We start from the raw sequence: 23,945 nt of genomic DNA, 5'->3' as shown, positions 1-23,945 counted from the left end.
TCATCCATAGTTTTTAGAAAAAAGGAATTTCAAGGTTTTGGCACGCCTTTAAACACATTTTCTTTGGAGGACGTATGGTTTCAGGTTAGAGTGTCTTCCTTCCCTACTTCATTATTTGTTCAAGTGGGAACTTTATTACGAGTAGTTTCAGCTACCATTTCAAAAGTTGCACTTAGTCACAATACAACAGCTTACATTTAAATGAGACTCTAGTAGTAGTTAAAACTGTTCAAAGGTGGCCATTACAAAATCCTGGTAGTCTTTCTTGCCTATCAGATATGATTAAATTGTTGGTGGCTAGAACTCAAGTCACATACAGTCAACCACATTATTGGATCCACGACCTACATCTTGAATTTGCCTAGTTAGGCACACACAGCTACACCTGCTCCAGCTCTGCAGTGAGACACAGATCCAACAAGCTCCCACCTGTTCAGCACTGGATCAAATGCATCTACTGTATTTAAGTATGCATTGCCATTATGACGACCAACTGCAAAGATTTTGCCCATCACTGTTGTGATCCCCACTCCACCCCCGGGAGTGGTAAGGGCTGCTACATAATCCCACTTGTTGCTTCGAGGATCATACCGCTCAACTGAACTCAGAGGAGAATTATCATCAAAACCACCAACAACATGTAAGCAACCATGGAGCTCACTAACTCCATTGCCTGCTCTTCGCTGACCCATCTCTTTAACTTCTATCCATTTATCGAGATGTGGATCACACCTCTCCACACTAGATAGAGAAGCTACTCCATCCTTGCCACCTACTGCATAAACATGGTTCACAAGAGTCACAGAGTCAACTCCTCCACGGGGAGTATTCACTGGTGCCACTGTACTCCACTGATCAGATTCTATGTCATATCTCTCAACATCGTTGAAGCAAGTGTTGTCATTTAACCTTCCAATTGCATAAATCGGGCCTCCCAAGGAGGCCAAGGCAATTCCTCACCTCTTTGTGTTCACTGATACCTTCATCATCCATTTAATAGTGAGACAATCAAACATCTCCATACTACCTAAATGTTCATTTCCATCATGTCCACCCACTGCATACACTTTACCTTCCACTGAGATTACACCCACATGTCGCCTTCGACTGTTCGTTTCTGGTCCAAAGAACCAACTGTTTTTGTTGATAGAATAGCATTCGATACTGCGAAAGGGGTCGCCTGATCCACCTTGACCACCTACATAAAAGAGCACACCAGCAGTATGTTTCCTTGGGGTAGTCCGAAAGGAGTATTCAAAGTCAGGTACTGCCCTGCTACTCAAGTGAAGGTGGTAATTTCTTGCTTCATCCAATAAATCTCTACATTTTAGGTTTTCTTTGACAATCTGTTCTTTTGCCACAGCACCCATAAGAAAATCACCTGGCAACAGCGGCAAATGAACAAAGTCTTCACACTCCACCACTTCAGGAAAATGCTCACAGGCATACTGATCCACCATGTCCATTAAGTCTGTACGACTGTGACTTTCTGCAAAGACTCTTACTGCCAGACAACTGGAGGGATGAAAATGTAACTTCATGTATTCACAACAAGCTCTAGCCACCAGTTCAACCTTCAATGTGATATCACAGAGTTCTCCATTTTCATAAAACTGAAGAAGAGAACCATGAAAATCTTTCCAAGCTTCATTTGTTTCAAAGATAAAGGAGTCTTCTCCATCACCATCACCAGGTGAAGATCTGTTCTTTATTTGCTGGTGCTGTTGCCTTTTCCCCTTTGTGAAGCGATTCCTAGCTTGTTTTGCATTCATAGATTCTGAAGCCATTTGTAACAACAGTCTTCTTTTAATACAGCTCTCTTCTCAAACATCCCATTTATTCTTTTGTAAAGGATGGGGAAAAGGCAGAACGTAGATGCAGTTCACTAAACTTAAGACATTTTCCAAAACCTACTTAACTGCCATTGTCCAGTTAGCTCAGTCCTCGGCTTGTCCCTCCGCTCGGTTCCTCCCGGCCTCGCCAAGGCTGCAGCCGTGCTACCAGGTTCCCGCAGCCCTGAGCGGCGCCGTACCAGCCCCACGCGAGCACCCGACGGACGCGCGCTCTTTTGCGCCTTTGTATATTTTTGTATCCAGCAATCTATAGTATTTTTTAAAGTATTGCCATCTGTTGTTCTCTTTTCTCTTCTGGAACTGCCATTATTTGCGTATTAGGTCTCCTGGATCTATCCTCTAAGTCTTGTATTTTCCATCATGATTTCTGTTTGTATTTAAGCTCTTTGCTTTGAGATAGTCCTTCTGCTTAATTTTCCAGCCACAATTCAGATCTGGACAGTAAACATTCTCTCCTTTAATTCATCTGCAAATTGTTTTCCTGGAAGATCATAGCTTTTCATTCCATAAATTCTTTATTTTTACCTGTTCTCATATATCCTTAAATGTCAGCTCAGTAATCTTTAGGATTTACCTTCTTATTTACCCTTTTTATTGCTAAATTTCTTCTTGCATATCTGTGCTTCCATTTAGGATTAGTTTCCTTTTATTCGAAGAATTCCCTTTAGTATTCCTTTAATTCAGGTCTGCCAGTGGCAAGTTCTCTCAGTTTTTGTTTGTCTGAAAATGTATTTAATTTGTCTTCTTCTTCTTTTTTTTTTTTTTTGTCTTTATTTTTGAAGGACATTTTTTTATTGAGTATAGAATTCTAGCTTGGCAGTTATTATCTTGCAACACTTTGAATGTGTCGTTCCATTATCTTTTGCTTTCATCACTTTGTTGAGAAGCCAACTGTTAGCCTTACTGTTGTTCCTTTGCGCAGCTTGCAGGATCTTAGTTCCCCAACCAGGGATTGAACCCAGGCGCCCTGCAGTGGAAGCAAGGAGTCCTAACCACTGGGCCACCAGGGAATTCCCGTTCTTTTTCTTTTTTATCTCTGTGAGCTTCAGTCTAGATGATTTTTCTGACCTGTCTTCTAGTTCACTAATTATCTTTTTATTTGTGTACAGTGTGCTGTTAAGCCCTGTTGAGTTCTTAAATGTGATTATTTTTCAGTTCTAGAATTTCCATTTCATATTTCATACAGTTTCCTCTACGGAATTTCTCCATCTTGTCATTTAATTTCTCAAACCTATTCATTATGGTTATTTTAAAGTTCAAGTCTGATAATTCCAGTATCTGGCTCTTCTGTGGATCTGTTTCTCTTCTCTGATATCTCTTCAGTTTTTGTCATTTGATCTTGTCTGGAATACTAGTAATTTGTTGTTTAATACTGAAAATGGTTTATGAAAAATTAAAGAGATAATTTGAAGCCCTGAATGGTGTAGTCTTCTTCTTGCAAGGGTTTGTTTTTGCTTCTGACAGTCAGTTAGGGTAAGCTTAGACTATCTTAATCAAGCCAGGGATTTTGTAAAGAGAAGTTGAGCTTTAGTATTTATAGGAGCTGGTCTCTCCTTAGGTGTAGGCCTTTGAGGGTTTCAACTAAAAGTAAAGCACGCTTGCCAGGGTTCCTCTATCTTGTTAGGTCCTGAACCTCCAGTTTTTTCCCCCCCACAAGCTCTGTAAGACTACAGGAAAACCAGTTTAGTTTTTCAGCCATTTAGCTACTGCTTTTTGCTCAGCTTCTCAAACTGTCATTACTACTTTTGAATCAGTAATGCCTTAAGGGGAAAAGAGGCACTGAATGTCAGGCTTATCTCTTAGAAGTTCTTTTCTGTCTGAGATTTTAGCCCCTCAAGTCCTTGCTGCCTTGGTACCTCTCTGATATCTACAAATAGATTTTTTAATTTTAAATTTTGTTCATATTTTCCAGTTGTTTTTTTGCTGTAGGCTTGGTCTGCAAGAAACTGCACCATTACTGAGAGCAGAACTCCCTACAGAATAACTTTAAAAATAAGACAATCGAAGCAAAGCAGTGATACTCAGAGCCTACCTTAAGTTATTTGCCTTTATGTAAATATTGTGTCAGTGTCAGCAAAGATGATTTTCTATTTACCTTTGAGACGTCTTGACTTTCAAGGGCATCAAGTGAATTTTTCTTTAAAAATCTCTCCTTTTGTTGGTCTTATTTCTGCTATATCTGTTTTCTTTATTCTCTCCCCCACTACTTCCTTCATAATTCTGAGAGTCTTCTAATTTGACTTAGACAAGATGTGTCTAAATTGTCCCATTAAATTGTCTCTGCAGGTGATAAAATGATGGCTCACTCTCTCCCTTTAGCTCTAGAGAATAAGGCAATCATCAATGAGACTGAGTGAAAACATTCCTTAGCTTGATTTCCCAATACTAAATCTCAAGTAATCTTTTTAGTTTTTATATAGTTGTAATAATAGCTTGATAGTGTATCTTTGTAACAAATTTTCATGTGACTAACAAGTCTACAACAATTTCCTATTCTCTAGAAGTGTCTAAAAATAATAAAATGTATTACATGATCTTGCCCCATCTAGCCAAGGCTAACAGACCCACAGGAGAAATTCTAACCCAAACTGGGCCAGTCAGATCATCACTGCCAGAAATTTGATATTTGTGACAATTAAATATAGGGATAGAGTTTTTAGATCTGAGTAATATGATACACAGCCTCTAAGATGGGGCCTCCATTGTACCCCTTCTTCTAGTATTCATGTCCTGTGTTCTCCCCTTGACAGTAGGCTGGGCCTAGTGAGTCATTTCTAACAGACTACAGCAAAAGTAATAAGATGTTGTTTCTGAGGTTAGGTTGGAAAAAGACTGTGGGTTCTGTTTTGAGGGCTCTCTTTTTCTCTCTTGCTCACTTGCTCTGAGGGAAGCCAATTGCCAGGTTGTGCTGCCCTTTGAAGAGGCCCATGTGTCAAGGAACACATGCATGCAGGAGGTCTCCAGCTAACAGGCAGCAAGGAACTGAGGCCCTCGATTGAACAGCTGTCCAGATACTAAATTCTGCCAACAACCATGGGAGTGAGCTTGGAATAGAATTCTCCCTCAGTTGAGTCTTCAGATTAGACTGCAGCCCTGGCCAACAGCATGACTGAAACCTCATGAGAGATCTTTTCTAGTAGAAGCCATTCTTGGCTGCACCCATATTCCTGACCCTCACTTCATCTCTTCAACTGCTTGCTGCTCTAATCTTTCCATTACGGCATTACAACTGATCAGCTTCCTTGGTTCTCACCATGTTTTCTTGTGTTTCCTTCATCAAGGGTTTCCCCATGAGTTCCAGTATGTAACTCATTTGGTATGCTTTCTTGTATATTGTCACTGGGCTGGGTCATTCCTTCTGTGATATGCTGCAGCAAGGATTTCTATGAATGCCACCCAGAATCCTGGGTTTGTCCTTCCTCTGTAGGTCAGACCTTGGATATCTTGGCCTTCAACATCCTGGACACTTAAAGGAACATTTAGCTGTTGTTTCCCTAAATAATGCCTAACATGGGAGCCAATCTGCCTAGCAGGCCTTGCCTGGGTCCCTGATATATTCTCTTTGAACTATCTGGGTACCTCACCTGATCTCTTCAAGCTCCTTTTTCCAGGGTTAGCTTCTCTTTGCCGTACTATCTTGGACCCTTCTGATTCATTATGCCTGTTACTCGATAAGAACTAGTTGTCTACAGTATTATCATTATCCTTCCAACCCTCTTCTCTACCCCACCCCATTTATCAGATGGAAGCCATGCCCTATGTCTCAGTCATTTTTTATCCAGACTCTACCCAGGTAGATTGTAGCTCAGGTTCAAATCACACTCACTTCCCACCATGGGTGCACTATTTATGATTACAGTTGAATACATTCAGCTGGTTTATGTATGCAACTATATTTTTATGACATTTTATGGTGTAGAACTTTGGGTTTGTTTTTGTTCATTCCTCTGCATATAATTTTTGTGTGTATACTTTCACATGTTCATATGTATATTTTTTTTGTGAAGAGTTTTGAAGAACCTTCAAGCACTACCTAAACTTGCTTCAGAGTAGAGGAGGGATGGTCCAGTAAGTTTTCTCATTTTTCACCTTAGGTTGTCAGTTGCATTAGATTGCTAAAGCATATGACCTTTCATTCAATTGCCAAATTCAGTAGCTATAGTCTACTTACATAGGGCAAAAGATTATAATCTTAAGCACATTACTGCTAATATCTATCAAAAACACTGAAAAAAAAGAATAATTAGGGGCTTCCTTGGTGGTGCAGTGGTTGAGAATCCGCCTGCCAATGCAGGGGACACGGGTTCGAGCCCTGGTCTGGGAAGATCCCACATGCCGCAGAGCAACTAAGACCATGCACCACAACTACTGAGCCTGTGCTCTAGAGCCCACAAGTCACAACTACTGAGCCCACATGCCACAACTACTGAAGCCCGTGAGCCTACAGCCCGTGCTCTGCAACAAGAGAAGCCACCGCGATGAGAAGCCCGTGCACCACAACGAAGAGTAGGCCCCACTTGCTGTAACTAAAGAAAGCCTGCATGCAGCAACGAAGACCCAACACAGCCAAAAAGAAATTTTAAAAAACAAACAAATAAAAACAAACTGTATATTTTCTCTCCAGATGTGTGGGTAAGCCCTGTATCAGATATCTATTGCTGTGTAACAAACTACCCCAAAACTTATTGACTTAAAACAACAATTATTATTTTTTATGATTATGTGGGTTATGGACAGTTCTGTTCCATGTGGTGTCATCTGGCTAACTCATGTAATTGCATTCAGCTGGGATTTCAGCTGGCGCTGGAATGCCTAGGACAGTCACATTCCCATGTTTGGGGTCTTTGTGCTCGCTGTTGGATGGGGTGTCCTGGTTTTTTTCCACATGACCTCTCTGAATGAAAATAAGCTGCCAGACTTCTTAAGGGCTTGACCTAGATCTGGTGTAGCTTCTCTTCTGTCACATCCTATTAGTCAAAGCAGTCATAAGGCCAAATGAGTTTTAAGGAGAGAGGAATAGACTCCACCTCTTTTTTTTTTTTTAATTTTTATTTATTTTTGGCTGTGTTGGGTCTTCGTTTCTGTGCGAGGGCTTTCTCTAGTTGCGGCAAGTGGGAGCCACTCTTCATCGCGGTGCGCGGGCCTCTCACTATCGCGGCCTCTCTTGTTGCAGAGCACAGGCTCCAGACGCGCAGACTCAGTAGTTGTGGCTCACGGGCCTAGTTGCTCCGCAGCATGTGGGATCTTCCCAGACCAGGGCTTGAACCCGTGTCCCCTGCACTGGCAGGCAGATTCTCAACCACTGCACCACCAGGGAAGCCCCTAGACTCCACCTCTTGATGGGAGACATAGCATGTACCTACAGGGATGAGAGAAATAGTTAGTGGCTGTCTTTGGCAATGGTCTACCATGAGTGTATTCACACAGAATTTTGCATACAACATCAGGGAGTTCACCAACCCATGAGAATCCTTTATGAAGTACCTATGTTTTGTTTATTTGTTTGTTTTTAAAATATTTATTTATTTATTTGGCTGCGATGGGTCTTAGTTGTGACACACGGGGTCTTCATTGCCGCGTGCAGAATCTTTAGTTGCGGCATGCGAACTCTTAGTTGAGGCATGTGGGATCTAGTTCCTTGACCAGGGATTGAACTCAGGCCCCCTGCATTGGGAGCACGGAGTCTTAGCCACAGGACCATCAGGCAAGTCCCTAAAGTATCTATGTTTTCCAGAGTCCTAGGTTAAGAATCTCAGCTTTAAAATATAAACCAAGTATAGTGTATCCCAGAAATGCAAGGTTGGTTTCATATTCAAAAGGCAATGAACCCAGTTCACCATATTAGTAGGATAAAGGAAAAAAACCCATGTGATCATTTCAGAAAATATTTTTGACAAAATCCAATATCCACTTATTAAAAAAAAATTCTCAGCAAATTAGGAATAGAAAGAAAGTTTAACCTGATAAAGAGCATATATGAAAAACTGACAGCTAACTTCATGCCTAATGGTGAAATAGTAAACATTCTCTAAGACTGGAAACAAGACGAGGATATCTGCTCTTACTACCTGTAGTCATTGAGAATGACCTCCTGCTTTAGATACTCTAAGTTCTATCTCTGAATTAAGCTTGGTCATCAAAGGCCTACTTACCTGGACTGCAAGATATAGGCTTCTGGTGGAATCACATTTTTTTTTCTGGAATGTACTCTAGTGTGATGTACAGTCTATATTGAAAAATACATAATATGACTCATATGGGGTATTTTTTCTTTTTAGATTGTACTTTATTTGGCAAAACTCGGAAACTAATAACCAATTCACATTCCCCTACCTCCTCTTTGAAGAAGGCAGTTCTCCAGAGACAAAAATTCTGTGGCTTGGGGATCATCCACCATCTCCAGGCTTTAGACTCAGGCAGCTGATGGCCTCGTGGTCAGGCCTCCAGACCCAAAGCTCTCAGAGACAATAGAAGAAAGTAAAAGGAAACTCTCATTTCAAAGACAGTGAAGCCTTCCCATTCCTCCTTCCCCCTGCCCACAACCTCCCACACTCCCAACCTAAATAAAAAGCTAGTAGAGGACAATGTATGAGTGTGAGAGATACTCACACACAGACCTTCCTTTTAGCTAAAAAGCTGCAAAATCCCTCCCTGGAAGGAGGACAATTAGAAACACCAATCAAGGTTTGGTGGCACAAGGTGATAGTTGGAAACATGTGAGACTGGTAAAAATCTAGGGAGAAAATATTTCACCTTCAGCCCATTCTCAGGACTCTAGTGAACTTATATTAAAAATAATATAAGACTCCAAAACATTGCTGGTGGGAGTGAAAATTCACATCATCAGATAGAATCTGGTAGCACATTAGAAGAATGAGTAATCACCATGACCAAGTTTTTTGTATTGGAAATGCAGTGATGACTCAGCATTAGAAAAGCTTTTAGAATAATTCATTATAATGTGCTGAAGGAGAAAAATCATGTCAGCCTCCAAACATTACTGGAAACACATTTAATAAAATTCAATATCCATTCTGATAAAAATTCTTAACATTATATAAATAAGATAGAAATTCTTACATTGAGATATATCCTTTCCATACATTTGATTAAAAAAATTACAAAACATATGTTGTCTCAAGGCCAAGAGTTACATTGCAATTAAAGATAGAGAAAAGGATAGGATGAGCACCATACTTTTTAATATGAAGAAATTGTTACATACAAGATAATTATAAAATTTATATAATGGTCTCAAAATATTCTTTTTGCTGTCAATTTTTTACATTTTGATTTTCTCAAGATTGTTATAACCTCATAGATTAAATAGCAAGATAAATGTGGTTTGTTTTTTTTTAAAATTAATTAATTTATTTATTTATTTATGGCTGTGTTGGGTCTTCGTTTCTGTGCGAGGGCTTTCTCTAGTTGTGGCAAGCGGGGGCCACTCTTCATCGCGGTGCGCGGGCCTCTCACTGTCGCGGCCTCTCCCATTGCGGAGCACAGGCTCCAGACGCGCAGGCTCAGTAATTGTGGCTCACGGGCCCAGCTGCTCCGCGGCATGTGGGATCTTCCCAGACCAGGGCTCGAACCCGTGTCCCCTGCATTGGCAGGCAGATTCTCAACCACTGCACCACCAGGGAAGCCCAAATGTGGTTTTTAAGAAATATTTATTTATCTATTTGGTGGCACTGCGTCAGGGGGGCTCCTTAGTTGTGGTATGTGAACTCTTAGTTGAGGCGTGCATGTTGGATCTAGTTCCCTGACCAGGGATCGAACCTGAGCCCCCTGCATTGGGAGCTCAGAGTCTTAACCACTGCACCATCAGGGAAGTCCCAAGATAAATGTGTTTTATTTTTTTTTTAATAAATTTATTTATTTATTTATTTATTTTTGACTGTGTTGGGTCTTTGCTGCCTCACCAAGGCTTTCTCCAGTTGCAGTGAGCGGGGGCTACTCTTTGCTGTGGTGCGCGGGCTTCTCATTGCAGTGGCTTCTCTTGCTGTGTAGCACAGGGTCTAGGCGTGTGGGCTTCAGTAGCTGTGGCATGCGGGCTCAGTAGTTGTGGCTCATGAGCTCTAGAGTGCAGGCTCAGTAGTTGTGGAACACAAGCTTAGTTGCTCCATGGCATGTGGGAATCTTCCCTGACTAGGGCTTGAACCCGTATCCCTTGCAATGGCCGGCGGATTCTTAACCACTGAGCCACCAGGGAAGTCCCAATAAATGTGTTTTAATACTAACAACCCAATTTAAAAGTGAGCAAAGGACTTGAATAGACATTTCTCCAAAGAAGATATCCAAATGGCCAATAAGGACATTAAGAGATACTAAACATCAGTAATCATTTGGGAAATGCAAATCAAAACCACAATGAGATACCACCTAACACCCACTAGAATGGCTACTGTAAAAAAAAAAAAAAAAGAAAAACAAGAGAAGTTCTCTGGTGGTCTAGTGGTTAGGATTCCGACTTTCACTGCTGTGGCCCAGGTTCAATCCCTGATCGGGGAACTGAGATTCTGCACGCCGTGCAATGCAACCAAAAAAAAAAAGAAAGAAAGAAAAGGAAAGAAAAACAAAACAGAAAATAACAAGTGTTAGCAAGGATATATATAGAAAATGGAACTTTTATACACTGTTGGTAGGAATGTAAAATGGTTTAGTCTACATGGAAAATAGTGTGGCAATTCCTCAAAAAAAATTAAACATAGAATTACCATATATTATGATCCAGCAAATCCACTTCTGGGTATAAAACTCAAAAAATTGAAAGCAGGGTCTGGAAGAGATATTTTATACCCATTTCATGACAGCATTATTCACAATAGCCAAAATGTGGAAGCAACCCTAATGTCCATCAATGGATGAATGGATAAACAAAATGTAGTATATACATATAATGGAATATTATTCAGCCTTAAAAAGGAAGGAAATTTTGAAAAGGAAAGAAATGTTGACTATATTATAACGTGGACAAACCATGAGGTTGTTATGCTAAGTGAAATAAGCTATTCACAAAAAGACAAATATTGTCTGATTCTATTATTTGAGGTACTTAGAATAGACAAATTAAGAGACAGAAAGTGGAATAAGTGGTGTTACTGAGTCTAAGCTTGTACTGCTTGCCATACCACAAGCCAATATATCAAGAGACACTTTGGCGCAAGGAATAGCGACTTTATACAGAAAGCCAGCAGACTGAGAAGATGGTGGACGAGTGTCCCAAAGAACCACTTTCCCCGAGTTAGAATTCAAGCTTCTTTTATACTAAAAGGGGAGGGGGGGTGGTTGGTTGCTGCAAACTTCTTGGTGCCAGAATCCTTTGTTGTTGCAACTGTCCACATAGGTCTGGTCAGAATTTTCCTATAAACCTCTGACAAGACAAATGTTATTCTCTGTTATGCAACTTTTTAAGTTTTTAATAGAAGTATAGGTGATTTACAATGTTGTGTTAGTTTCTGGTGTACAGCAAGTAATTCAGTTATATGTATATATTCTTTTTCATATTCTTTTTCATTATGGTTTATTATGGGATACTGAATATAGTCCCCTGTGCTATATAGAGTAGGACCTCGTTGTTTATCTATTTTATATGTAATAGTTTGTATCTGCTAACCCCGAACTCCTAATTTATCACTACCCCACCTCCTTTCCTCTTTGGTAACCATCAGTTTGTTTTCTATGTCTGTGAGTCTGTTTCTGTTTCATAAATAACTTCATTTGTATCATATTTTAGATTCCACATATAAGTGACATCATATGGTTTTTGTCTTTCTCTTTATTATTTTTTTTCACTGTTTTTTAAGACTGTTTTTATTTTTTTTATTTTTGGCCATGCCACGTGGCTTGTGGGATCTTAGTTCCCTGACCAGGGATGAAACCTGGGCCCTTGGCCGTGGAAGCGCAGAGTCCTAACCACTGGACGGTCAGGGAATTCCCCTGTCTTTCTCTTTCAGACTTACATCACTTAGTATGATAATCTCTAGGTCCATCCATGTTGCTGCAAATGGCACTATTTCATTCTTTTTTTATGGCTGAGTAGTATTCCACTGTGTATATATACACCATATCTTCTTTATCCATTCATCTGTCGATGGACAGTTAGCTTGCTTCCATGCCTTGGCTATTGTGAATAGTGCGGCTATGAACATTGCAGTGCGTATGTCTTTTCGAATTAGAGTTTTCTCCAAATATACGCTCAGGAGTGGGATTGCTGTATTGTATGGCACCTCTATTTTCAGTTTTTTAAGGACCCTCCATACTGTTTTCCATAGTGACTGTACCAATTTACATTCCCACCAACAGTGTAGGAGGGTTCCCTTTTCTCCACGTCCTCTCCAGCATTTGTTATTTGTAACCTTTTTAACGATGGCCATTCTGACTGGTGTGAGGTGGTACCTCATTGTAGTTTTTTTTTTTTTTTTTTTTTTTTTAAATAAAGGCTCTTTTCTTTAATTTTTTTTTTTTTTTTTTATAGCTACTTTATTTATTTATTTATTTATTTATTTTGGCTGTGTTGGGTCTTCGGTTCGTGCGAGGGCTTTCTCTGGTTACGGCAAGTGGGGGCCACTCTTCATCGCGGTGCGGGGACCGCTCTTCATCGCGATGCGCGGGCCTTTCACTGTCGCGGCCCCTCCCGTTGCGGGGCACAGGCTCCAGACGCGCAGGCTCAGTAGTTGTGGCTCACGGGCCCAGCTGCTCCGTGGCATGTGGGATCTTCCCAGACCAGGGCTCGAACCCGTGTCCCCTGCATTAGCAGGCAGATTCTCAACCACTGCGCCACCAGGGAAGCCCCTCATTGTAGTTTTGACTTGCATTTCTCTAATAATTAGTGATGTTGAGCATCTTTTCATGTGCCTATTGACCGTCTGTATGTCTTCTTTGGAGAAATGTCTATTTAGGTCTTCTGCCCATTTTTTGATTGGATTGTTTTTGATTTTTGTTATTGAGCTGTATGAACTATTTGTATATTTTGTTCTGAAACTTTTTATCTCTATAGGAATAGAAAAGATTTATACCTTTGAAAGTAAGAACATTGAGAATGGGCTATCCTGTATATTTCAGGCTATAGGCAACATTCTTTTTTTTTTTTTTTTGCTTGTGGGATCTTAGTTCTGTGACTAGGGATCGAACCCGTGCCCTTGGCAGTGAAAGTGCAGAGTCCTAACCACTGGACAGCCAGGGAATTCCCGCAACATTTTTTTTTTTTTTTTGGCTGCGTTGGGTCTTTGTTGCTGCACATGGGCTTTTCTCTAGTTGCGGCGAGCGGGGGCTACTCTTCATAGTGGTGTGCAAGCTTCTCATTGGGTGGCTTCTCTTGTTGCAGAGCACGGGCTCTAGGCGTGCAGGCTTCAGTAGTTGTGGCTCGCGGGCTCTAGAGTGCAGGCTCAGTAGTTGTGGCACACAGGCTTAGCTGTTCCGCGGCATGCGGGATCTTCCCAGACCAGGGATCGAACCCGGGTCCCCTGCAGTGGCAGGCGGATTCTTAACCACTGCGCCACCAGGGAAGCCCAACATTCTTTCTTTCTTTTTTTTTTTTAATTAATTAATTTATTTATTTATTTCTGGCTGTGTTGGGTCTTCGCTGCTGTGCACAAGCTTTCTTCAGTTGTGGCGAGTGGGGGCCACTCTTCATTGTGGTGCGTGGGCCTCTCATTGTTGTGGCTTCTCGTTGTGGAGCACGGGCTCTAGGCACGCAGGCTTCAGTAGTTGTGGCACATGGGCTCAGTAGTTGTGGCTTGCGGGCTCCAGAGCTCAGGCTCAGCAGTTGTAGTGCACGGGCCCAGTTGCTCCGCGGCATGCAGGATCCTCCCAGGCCAGGGCTCGAACCCATGTCCCCTGCATTAGCAGGCAGACTCCCAACCACTTTGCCACCAGGGAAGCCCCCAACATTCTTAACTTACAGAAAAAGTAATAGAATACAAAGGTTGAAGTAAAAGAAACAGATCCAATATGGAGTCAGATTTGTTCTTCTCTACTACAGTGGTTGCCAGAGGCTAGGGGAGAGTGGAGTGGGGAATTATTGTTCAATGGGTATAGAGTTTTAGTTTTTCAAGGTGAAAAGAATTTAGGAGATTGGTTGCACAACAATGTGAATGCACTTAACACTACTGAACTGTACACTTAAATAATGGTTAAGATAGACAGTAAATTTTATTTATGTGTATTTTACCACAATTAAAAATAAAGTAAAACAGGGAATTCCCTGGTGGTTCAATCCTGGTTGGGGAACTAAGATCCCACAAGCTGTGTGGCAAAAAATAAAATTAAATTAAATTAAAATTAAAAAAATAAAAAATAAAGTAAAATAAATGATATATTAAAAAAGTGTTTTAAAGTTATTTAAATTCTAATCCTAAAAATATTTCCTTATAAATTTATAAAATTTATTTTAAATTTATTTGTAGCAGTGTATTTTATGTGAAAGTAGTTTGTAATTGAGAAAATATAAAAGCCAGAAGTTTAAAATCTCATTCTTGAAGGTTTATAAACTGTTTAAAAATGCTGTGTCATCATCAATGTGCTCCTGCTTACGTTCTATTTAGTATCCATATATTTGTTCATTTTTTCCCTCAGTTTTTGTTGTTCTGTGTTTCATTTTTTTCATTTTGGATACTTTTTATTGTTATGTCTTCAATTCATTAATCTTTTCTTCTGTTGTCTAATCTACTGTTCATCCCTTTTTTTTTCTGGCCTCACTGTGTGGCATGCAGGATCTTAGTTCCCCGACTCCCTGCCCAGGGATCAAACCTGTGCCCCCTGCAGTGGAAACATGGAGTCTTAACCATTGGACTGCCAGGTAAGTCCCCTGTTCATCCCATTTAGTATTTTTTTTTTAAACCTCAGATATATTTTTCATCTCTAGAATTTTGGATTGTTCCTCATATCTCTACTTTTTTTTTTTTTTTTTTTTTTTTTTTTTTACCAGTAACACTTTTATTATATGATTTTGCAGGTAAAGCCAATTTGGGTTTTCAAGTGATGAAAGTAAAACTGCAGCTGTAAAAGAGTGCTGGGTGGGGATGATTTTATTAGTTGAGACTGTTAGAATTAGTGCTTGCCCTGTGGTCTTACGATTGTTTTAGGATTGGCATCTCCTTCCCCTCCCATCTGCATGGCCAATGTGAGTCTTATCCAGTAATTCAATGTCACCTCAAGTACGTAATGTTACCCGATTCCTCCTCCAATCTGGGGCATGTCACTGACCTCTTTCTAATTGTAGGTATAGTGTGTTATTATCTTAGTTACTGTATGTCTTTCCACCTATACAGTAAACTCATGAAAAGCAAGAACTATTTTGATAACCTCAGTACAAAACACAGGACATGGAACATGATTTACTAATTAACCATGTGAAAACTCTCTTTATAGAAGAAAGACTGGTAAAGAATGAACCTTTCTAATTTGCCAGACCTTGTTCTACAACAATTTTTAGTTGATGAATTTTGTTTCATTTCTTTTTTTTTTTTTTCACACACACACACTGTATTTTATTTTTACAAGAGATAAATAGACTGACACCAAGCATTGTACATGGATGACCACAACAAAAGCAACAATGATTGCAATTACCAAACATGAAACACACTCATACTATGTCATAATATTGACATTCAGTCCAGTAATCCTCCACTGTAACAGCTCCTTTACTTTGCAGTGAAAATTGATTTGTATATTCTTTGCCTCTGAGTCCTTGTGGGATTTTTTTTTTTAATTCAGACAGAAAGACACAAAAATTATACTCATCCTCATCAGTTCACTCAGTCCCATGTAATTAATTTTACAGCTTGGTTTTTTGGAGTTCCTTTTCTTCCTTAGGCTATATACTTACTATGGATATACAACCAAATTACTTTCTTTTTTTTTGGCTGTCCCCCCCGCAGCTTGTGGGATTTTAGGTCCCCGACCGGGGATCGAACCTGGGCCCTCGGCAGTGAGAGCACAGAGTCCCAACCACTGAACCGCCAGGGAATTCCCAAATTACTTTGTTTTTAAGTCACTTGAAATAATTTTCCAGTTTGTAATTAAGCCACCAACTTCATACTTGGTTAGATTCACTGGTTTCATTTTGCTTTTAATTATTAGATATTTTTTCCACCTTGATTTAATTCTTTTGTATGATACATAATACAGTCACATGTTTCTACAGTCAAATACAACAAATACATTCAAAGAAGTCTGGTTAGACCATATTCCCTTCCCCTGCAGGTAATTTTTAAAAAAATTTTTGGTTTATGCTTCCATTGTTTATTGAATTGTAGTAAGATATGCAAACATGGGCTTCACTGGTGGTGCAGTGGTTGAGAATCCGCTTGCCAATGCAGGGGACACGGGTTCGAGCCCTGGTCTGGGAAGATCCCACATGCCGCGGAGCAACTGGGCCTGTGAGCCACAATTACTGAGCCTGCGCGTCTGGAGCCTGTGCTCTGCAACAAGAGAGGCCGCGATAGTGAGAGGCCCGCGCACCGCGATGAAGAGTGGACCCCGCTCGCCGCAACTAGAAAAAGCCCTCGCACAGAAACGAAGACCCAACACAGTCAAAAATAAAGAAATAAATAAATAAATTTATAAAAAAAAAAAAAAAGATATGCAAACATAAAGTTTACCATTTTAACCTTTTTAAAAAACTGAAGTATAGTTGATTTACAATATTATACAAGTTTCAGGTGTACAACATAGTGATTCAATATTTTTATAGATTATACTTCATTTAAAGTTATTACAAAATATTGTAAATTAACTATACTTAAAAAATAAAAATTAAAAAGTTATTACAAAATAATGGCTATATTTCCCTCTGCTGTACAATATATCCCTGTTGCTTCCATTTTAACCCATTTTTTATTATTATTATCATAATTTTATTTTTTATTTAACATCTTTATTGGAGTATAATTGCTTTACATTGTTGTGTTAGTTTCTGCTGTATAACAAATTGAATCAGCTATACATATACATATATCCCCATATCCCCTCCCTCTTGCGTCTCCCTCCCACCCTCCCTATCCCTCCCCTCTAGGTGGTCACAAAGCACCGAGCTGATCTCCCTGTGCTATGCGGCTGCTTCCCACTAGCTATCTATTTTACATTTGGTAGTGTATATATGTCAATGCCACTCTCTCACTTCATCCCAGCTAATCCTTCCCCCTCCCCGTGTCCTCAAGTCCATTCTCTACGTGTGCGTCTTTATTCCTGTCCTGCCCCTAGGTTCAATTCAGTAGCATTAAGTACATTCACATCATTGTGCAACCATCACCACTATTCATCATTCCAAACAGATGAAACACTGTATCCAGTAAACAATAACTTCCTATTATATGCTTCCCCCCAGCCCCTGGGAACTCCTATTCTATTTTCTGTCTCTATGAATTTGACTATTCTAGTTACCTCATAAGTGGAATGAGACACTATTTGTCCTTTTGTGTCTGGCTTATGAATGATGTCCTCAAAGTTCATCCATGTTATAGCATGTGTCAAAATTTCCTTCTTTAAGGCTGAATAATATTCCATTGTATGTATATTACATTTTGTTTATTCATTCATTAATTGATGGACATTAGGGTTGCTTCCACCTTTTGGCTATTGTGAATAATGCTGCTATGAGCATGGGTGTACAAATATCTGAGTCCCTACTTTCAATTCTTTTGGGTATTTACCCAGAAATGGAATTTCTGGATCATATGGTCATTCTATTTAATGTTTTTAGTAATTTTTACATTCTTTTTTAAACTAAACAAAAGCCATTATGATCTCATGGATTTTAACAAATTTTGTATGGTTCAATACATTGCAGTCAGTATTGTTTTCAATACTTACGTTGTACCGTCAGTGAGAGCCCCTTCAACCTGACTCCTGTGTCCCTTTGATTTGGCTTTAGTCTTTTATATCTTCCTTCCTTTCTGGAATGAGAAAATACTTGGGCTGAACCTGTATATTTCCCGCTCCAGGCTTGGAATTAGTCATTTCTCTAAAATGTCCTGCTTCCTTTCAGTGAGAAATGATATTTAGCGACCACCATCTGAGTGCTGGGGATACTACTGTTACATTGGTTCTAGGCATTTTCAGTGGACAAAGCTATAAAATGTTTTTTTTTTCTTTCATAATAGAGAATGTATAACAAATTCATACTGATATTTACAATTGAGATTAGGATCATAGGGCTTTTATTTAACTTCTATGATTTTTATATTTGTATCTCTTTTATCCTACATTTTACTCATTCAACCAATAACCATTGTACATCTACCATATCCCTTATATTTTGCTGTGTGCTGGGAATGTACATTAAAAACTGACATTTGATCTAGTTGCCAAATTGTTTTGGGGGCCCTGCCGTGCAGCATGTGGGATCTTGGTTCCCCAACCAGGGATTGAACCCATGCCCTCTGCAGTGGAAGCGTGGAGTCTTAACCACTGGACCACCAGGGAAGTCCCTCCACATTGTTTTTTATCTGAATGAGCAAGACCTTTTACTCTTGTGCATCAGATCTGTTTGCATTAGCTTTAATTAAAACTGAGCAATTCTGAACTGGCTTTCAAATTAGTTGATCTTTTTTTTAAAAAAAAATTTATTTATTTGGTTGCACCTGGTCTTATTTGCAGCAGGTGGGCTCCTTAGTTGTGGTTCACCAGCTCCTTAGTTGTGGCGTGTGAACTCTTAGTTGCAGCATGCATGTGGGAATCTAGTTCCCTGACCAGGGATCGAACCCAGGTTCCTGCATTGGGAGCGTGGAGTCTCATCCACTGCACCACCAGGCAAGTTCCTCAAATTATCTGATCTTGGCTTATTTCTTCTTCTTCATTATCTCCATTAACTTACATTAAACTCAGATTCCAGTACTACAATTCTATTACACCCCTTAGTTGGCAGTGCCAAGGAAAAAACAGATTAAATAGGCGGTTAATACCAAAAAAATCTTTTCATCATCACTGGGTATTATCCCAGAACAAGATAATGTGATGGCACAGAACAACTTGCTGTTCCTGGGTTCTTAGCCTTTTGGTCATTTGGACTGGCAGCTGAACTCTATTGCTGACAAAACCCCTTGGTCCAAAACTGTTTCATTCACTGTGTTGGTTGTTGATGCCTACTATTACACTGTTAGAGTTTTGTCCTTTGAAGTTATTGGCCCATATTAAAATAAGAATATCCTTGGAGAGTTAAAGTTCAGACATATAACTAACACATTAGAGTGAATAAATGTATCAGGCTTTTCCAGTGTGATATTCAGCTGAAAATAAGTTTGGAGAGAAGAAAGTAAAGAACTAGGTCTAGCATAGTAGGAAATTGCTTGGAGAGAAGACTACTTTTGAGAACCCAGGGCAGAGGAAGCATGATGGCACTAGACACTTGCCAAGGAGATGAGGGGCATGAAAATAAGCTTATAAGACCTGATGATGCATTTGGAATATTCACCATTTTATCTGTTAGTTGTATGAGACTCAGCAGTCAACCAGATTTTGGTTGTGCATTAGCAAATATCAATTCTCAAAGTACTAGCAATTTAAGTAACTATTATAATGGAGTAAAAACTTAAAAGTAGCATGGATGTTATCTAATGGTAATCTTTACCGCCTTTTTTTTTTAATCGATTTTTAAAATTGAAGTACGGTTGATTTACATCTAATAGTAATCTTTAGATATGCATGTTATATTTTATACATAAGTTTTATAATATACTAAGACAATTTAAAATTAAAAAATAAATCATTGCATACAATATGTATAAACCACAGTCAATAGTTATTCTTTCTTCTCAATCTACTGAATAGACAAAAATTTTCAGACACCCAAATAGAAAGCACAAGACTGAGCTCATTTAAGACAGGGAATACTTTATTCAAACCCACCAGAGAAATGGATAGCTTGGAACTATAACAAAGCATCGTGTTTTAAAGCATAGGTCAGTAATTGTACATGAGTATACACTGCTACATACAAATTAACTGATCAGACCACAACTTTTCAACGTTTAAAACAGAATAAGTTTCCCTGTAAAAGCAGCACCTTTGTGACATTTTAACTTTAGTATTCCTCTCCTTCTTCCTCTCCCTCTCCTTCAACAGAATCCACACCAACCTCCTCATAATCCTTCTCAAGGGCAGCCATGTCCTCACGGGCCTCAGAAAACTCTCCTTCCTCCATGCCCTCACCCACGTACCAGTGAACAAAGGCACGCTTGGCATACATCAGGTCAAACTTGTGGTCCAGGCGAGCCCAGGCCTCAGCGATGGCTGTGGTGTTGCTCAGCATGCACACAGCTCGCTGTACTTTGGCCAGGTCTCCACCAGGTACCACAGTGGGAGGCTGGTAATTAATGCCAACTTTGAAGCCAGTGGGGCACCAGTCCACAAACTGGATGGTACGCTTGGTCTTGATGGTGGCAATGGCAGCATTGACATCTTTGGGAACCACGTCACCACGGTACAACAGGCAGCAAGCCATGTATTTACCATGGCGAGGGTCGCATTTCACCATCTGGTTGGCTGGCTCAAAGCAAGCATTGGTGATCTCTGCTACAGAAAGCTGTTCATGGTAGGCTTTCTCAGCAGAGATGACAGGGGCATATGTGGCCAGAGGGAAGTGGATGCGGGGATAGGGCACCAGGTTGGTCTGGAATTCTGTCAGATCAACATTCAGGGCTCCATCAAATCGCAGGGAAGCAGTGATGGAGGACACAATTTGACCTATCAACCTATTCAGGTTAGTATATGTTGGGCGCTCAATATCAAGGTTTCTACGACAGATGTCATAGATGGCCTCATTGTCTACCATGAAGGCACAATCAGAGTGCTCCAGGGTGGTGTGGGTGGTGAGGATGGAGTTGTAGGGCTCAACTACAGCTGTGGAAACCTGAGGGGCTGGGTAAATGGAGAACTCCAGCTTGGACTTCTTGCCATAATCGACAGAGAGACGTTCCATCAGCAGGGAGGTGAACCCGGAACCAGTTCCCCCGCCAAAGCTGTGGAAAACCAAGAAGCCCTGAAGACCTGTGCACTGGTCAGCCTGTTAGAAAAGAGGAATAGAAAAAACATAGTTATTGCTCTTTGTGATACCATCATAGTAATCATAGTAAATATTTTCACTTTTCATATTAATTACAAAGATTTAGATCATATTTTGACAAGAAACAGTTTTTTTAAAAATGTAGACCTTCCTTACTCAGCATCTTTATCAAAAATATCTTTATTAATATTTATAAAATGACATCAAATAGTTCATATTTTAACTGAACTTTAAAAAAAACTTTAAAGGAATAATTAACCTCACTATTACATTTCAATTCTGTGTGAAAAAAAGAGCATATTCCAAATATCTCCCTTAGGTTCATTAATTTACTTTATTCTTGAGAATAAACATACCAGTTTCCGAATTCGGTCCAAGACGAGGTCAATGATCTCCTTGCCAATGGTGTAGTGACCTCGGGCATAGTTATTGGCAGCATCTTCCTTGCCTGTGATGAGCTGCTCAGGGTGGAAGAGCTGGCGGTAGGTGCCAGTGCGAACTTCATCTGGAAAAGGAAAACGAAGCAGCCACCCATCACTAACAACCTGCACAAGGCTGCTCGACCCCAGGGCATCAGTGGGGCCCCCAGGACACACCTCCTGTCCCAGACCCCCGGGATCTCATTGGGGTTACTGAGGTCAACTCACCAATGACCGTGGGTTCCAGGTCTACAAACACTGCCCTGGGCACATGCTTGCCAGCGCCTGTCTCACTGAAGAAGGTGTTGAAGGAGTCATCTCCTCCCCCAATAGTCTTGTCACTTGGCATCTGGCCATCAGGCTGGATGCCGTGTTCCAGGCAGTAGAGCTCCCAGCAGGCATTGCCAATCTGGACACCAGCCTGGCCAACGTGGATGGAGATGCACTCACGCTGTGGGAAGGAACAGAGAAAAACTGTAAAATTAGTTATATTAGCATTTTCAGTTTTCAGTAAATTTCTAAAACTAAGTAATGTAGAAGTATTCTTCAAATTTATTTGAGGTCATATCCATAACACAATAGAAACAGTTAAGGAAAACCACCTGCTGTGAATGCTGCAGATGCGTGTGGTCCGAATAATAATGTTGCACTGTTTAGCACATGGTGCAAGCCCATTGTTCCAAAAGCCATGATTGAATAGAAGATTTCTCATATTTAAAAAATATTCAAAGCACAGAATTTGTAAAATGAAGTAAATTCAATCAGTAATTAACTGTAATCAATATTACTGCCTCCTTTCCCTTTAAATAAAGATGAGCATTTCTGCTAAATAGGACTTGGTATTCCAACATGGACATCTGTACTGCAGCTGAGGCTGGAAGCCACACCCTTTTTCAGTCTTTCTGCAGAATCCATCAGTACTAGCGGGTTAGAAGCTAAACAAGGAATGCCTCCTGCATTGCTGCATTGCTGCGTTTGCTGTGCCTGGTGCCAGCCTGTACTGTCTGCTACATTATTTACCAGAACAAGCTCGATTTCCAGCAACTGCCTGCATGATCTCATTGTGCTATTCTGCCAGTTTTCCTCCTCTGACCCAGCCTGGGACCATATGCCTACATTGAAATGAATTAATGAAGATGCACTAGAACAAAAGACAGCTGCACAAGAGTATGTCTTCTTTGTCTGCAGCATTTTCATTACTTAAAAAAAAAAAAAAAGTTTTCCCAGAATCTTCTCCACTGCAAAAAACTGAAAAATTATTAGTATCTTTAAAACAACGGTTCCTAAATTACAAATAAATAGCACATGAGAAGCTACCAAACAAGGACTAAAAGCCCAGTGAAGGGATAATGAAATATTATTTAAAACAAAAAACAGTATTTTCATTCTGAGATTCTGTAACCATCACAGAATACAGAATATTCGTACTCATTACCTTCAACAGAGAGTGTCTTCTCTATGGCTTCTATGGCTACAGCTTCCTTTGTCTATCCGTTGTCTATTCACTGACAAATGGGGGCGGGGGTGGGGGTGGGGGGAGGGAAGGGCGTTTCCCTGGGTCCTCCGCAATACAGCACCCTGGCTCACAAAATCGACTTTCTCTCTCGCTGAACGTGCGGCGAAGACGGACACACACGTGTCAGTCAGGGCTGGGCGGCCCCAGACCAGACATTAAAGGGCTTGTCAAGTGAATTGTGATTTTGCTCCTTAAGAAAAAAAAATTTCATCTAAGTTTTAACAGTGAATGAAAAACCTTTTAACGCCTACGGTTCTGCAAAGATGAAAGGCTTATTAAACGTCTTCTCCTGACAGAGGAGGCTTAGTGAGGGCGAACCCCGCCCTGTGGTTCCAAGGCCAGAGAAGCAAAAAACAAACAACTCCGCCCCTGCGCCGCCGTGACGCCGGCCGCCACGGGTTCCAACAGAAACTAACCATCTTCCCCGTTAATACATGGGTATCTTTCTAAAACGCCAACGAACTGGCGAGGGATCTTTTTATATTAACACGAAGCTCCGCTTTGTTCCTTTCCTTCCCTCCACCTCTTCTTCCCAGCAACACCCCCCGACCCCCGACTTTTTGGTCGACTCCGCCTCTCCCTGTCCCTGGGGAACAACGCGAGGAAGGGCTCTTCGAGTCACACGGATACCGTGCGCACACACAGGGGCCGAGCAGGCGCCGCCAATATCGCCTTCCCTGCCCCAGACCCTTTCATCACCGACAGATGAGCTGCTTGCTGCCACGAAGGGCTCGGATAACAAACACTCCCTCCGCGCCGCCTTTGTTCTCCCCTCACTGTTCCGCTGCGCCCTGGACGCGGTTCTGGCTGGGCTCCTGCACCCCGCACTGCGGCGGCGGCCGGGCTCAAGGATTTGGGGCAAATCTCCACCTCGCAAATAAAGCGTAAAGCTCCACTGATCCAAACGAGTTGTAAAGGAAGAAGGGCTTAAGATTTTCCAAGTAGACCCTGGGAGGCTGACCCCACCCAACGGTCACAAAGAGCCGGAGAAAACATTCTTACCATAGTTGCTGTTTTGTGGCTGCCGAGCAGATGGCGGAGAGGAGGAGGAGAGGTTGTTGCTTCTTACAGCGCGACTCTTAGGCGGTCGATGTAAGAGAACCTGCGGCACATGGGCGGATGCGGCTCCCTATATACAACTCGGTCACCAT

The 23,945-nt window shown here is 40.8% G+C and overlaps 2 protein-coding genes across 2 annotated transcripts; both read right to left on the bottom strand.

Moving 5' to 3' along the window:
- Positions 1–309: 309 nt before the first annotated feature.
- On the bottom strand, positions 310–1,787 carry LOC103019391 (kelch-like protein 8). The gene is given in 2 exon segments (XM_057556167.1): positions 310–374; positions 377–1,787. Coding segments are annotated over 2 exon segments (1,476 nt in total).
- A 17,881-nt stretch (positions 1,788–19,668) lies between these two features.
- On the bottom strand, positions 19,669–23,945 carry TUBA1A (tubulin alpha 1a). Its single transcript, XM_007198387.3, has 4 exons — positions 23,797–23,945; positions 21,507–21,729; positions 21,216–21,364; positions 19,669–20,859 (listed from the first exon to the last, which is right to left on the bottom strand). Exons 1-4 carry the CDS (start codon positions 23,797–23,799, stop codon positions 19,879–19,881), a joined length of 1,356 nt encoding a protein of 451 aa, XP_007198449.2. The 5' UTR covers positions 23,800–23,945; the 3' UTR covers positions 19,669–19,878.

Source organism: Balaenoptera acutorostrata, chromosome 11 (assembly GCF_949987535.1).
Source record: "Balaenoptera acutorostrata chromosome 11, mBalAcu1.1, whole genome shotgun sequence".
Classification (NCBI taxonomy): Eukaryota; Metazoa; Chordata; class Mammalia; order Artiodactyla; family Balaenopteridae; genus Balaenoptera; species Balaenoptera acutorostrata.
The sequence above is the reverse complement of the archived record's forward strand: the minus strand, read 5'-3'. Positions and strand labels throughout refer to the sequence as shown.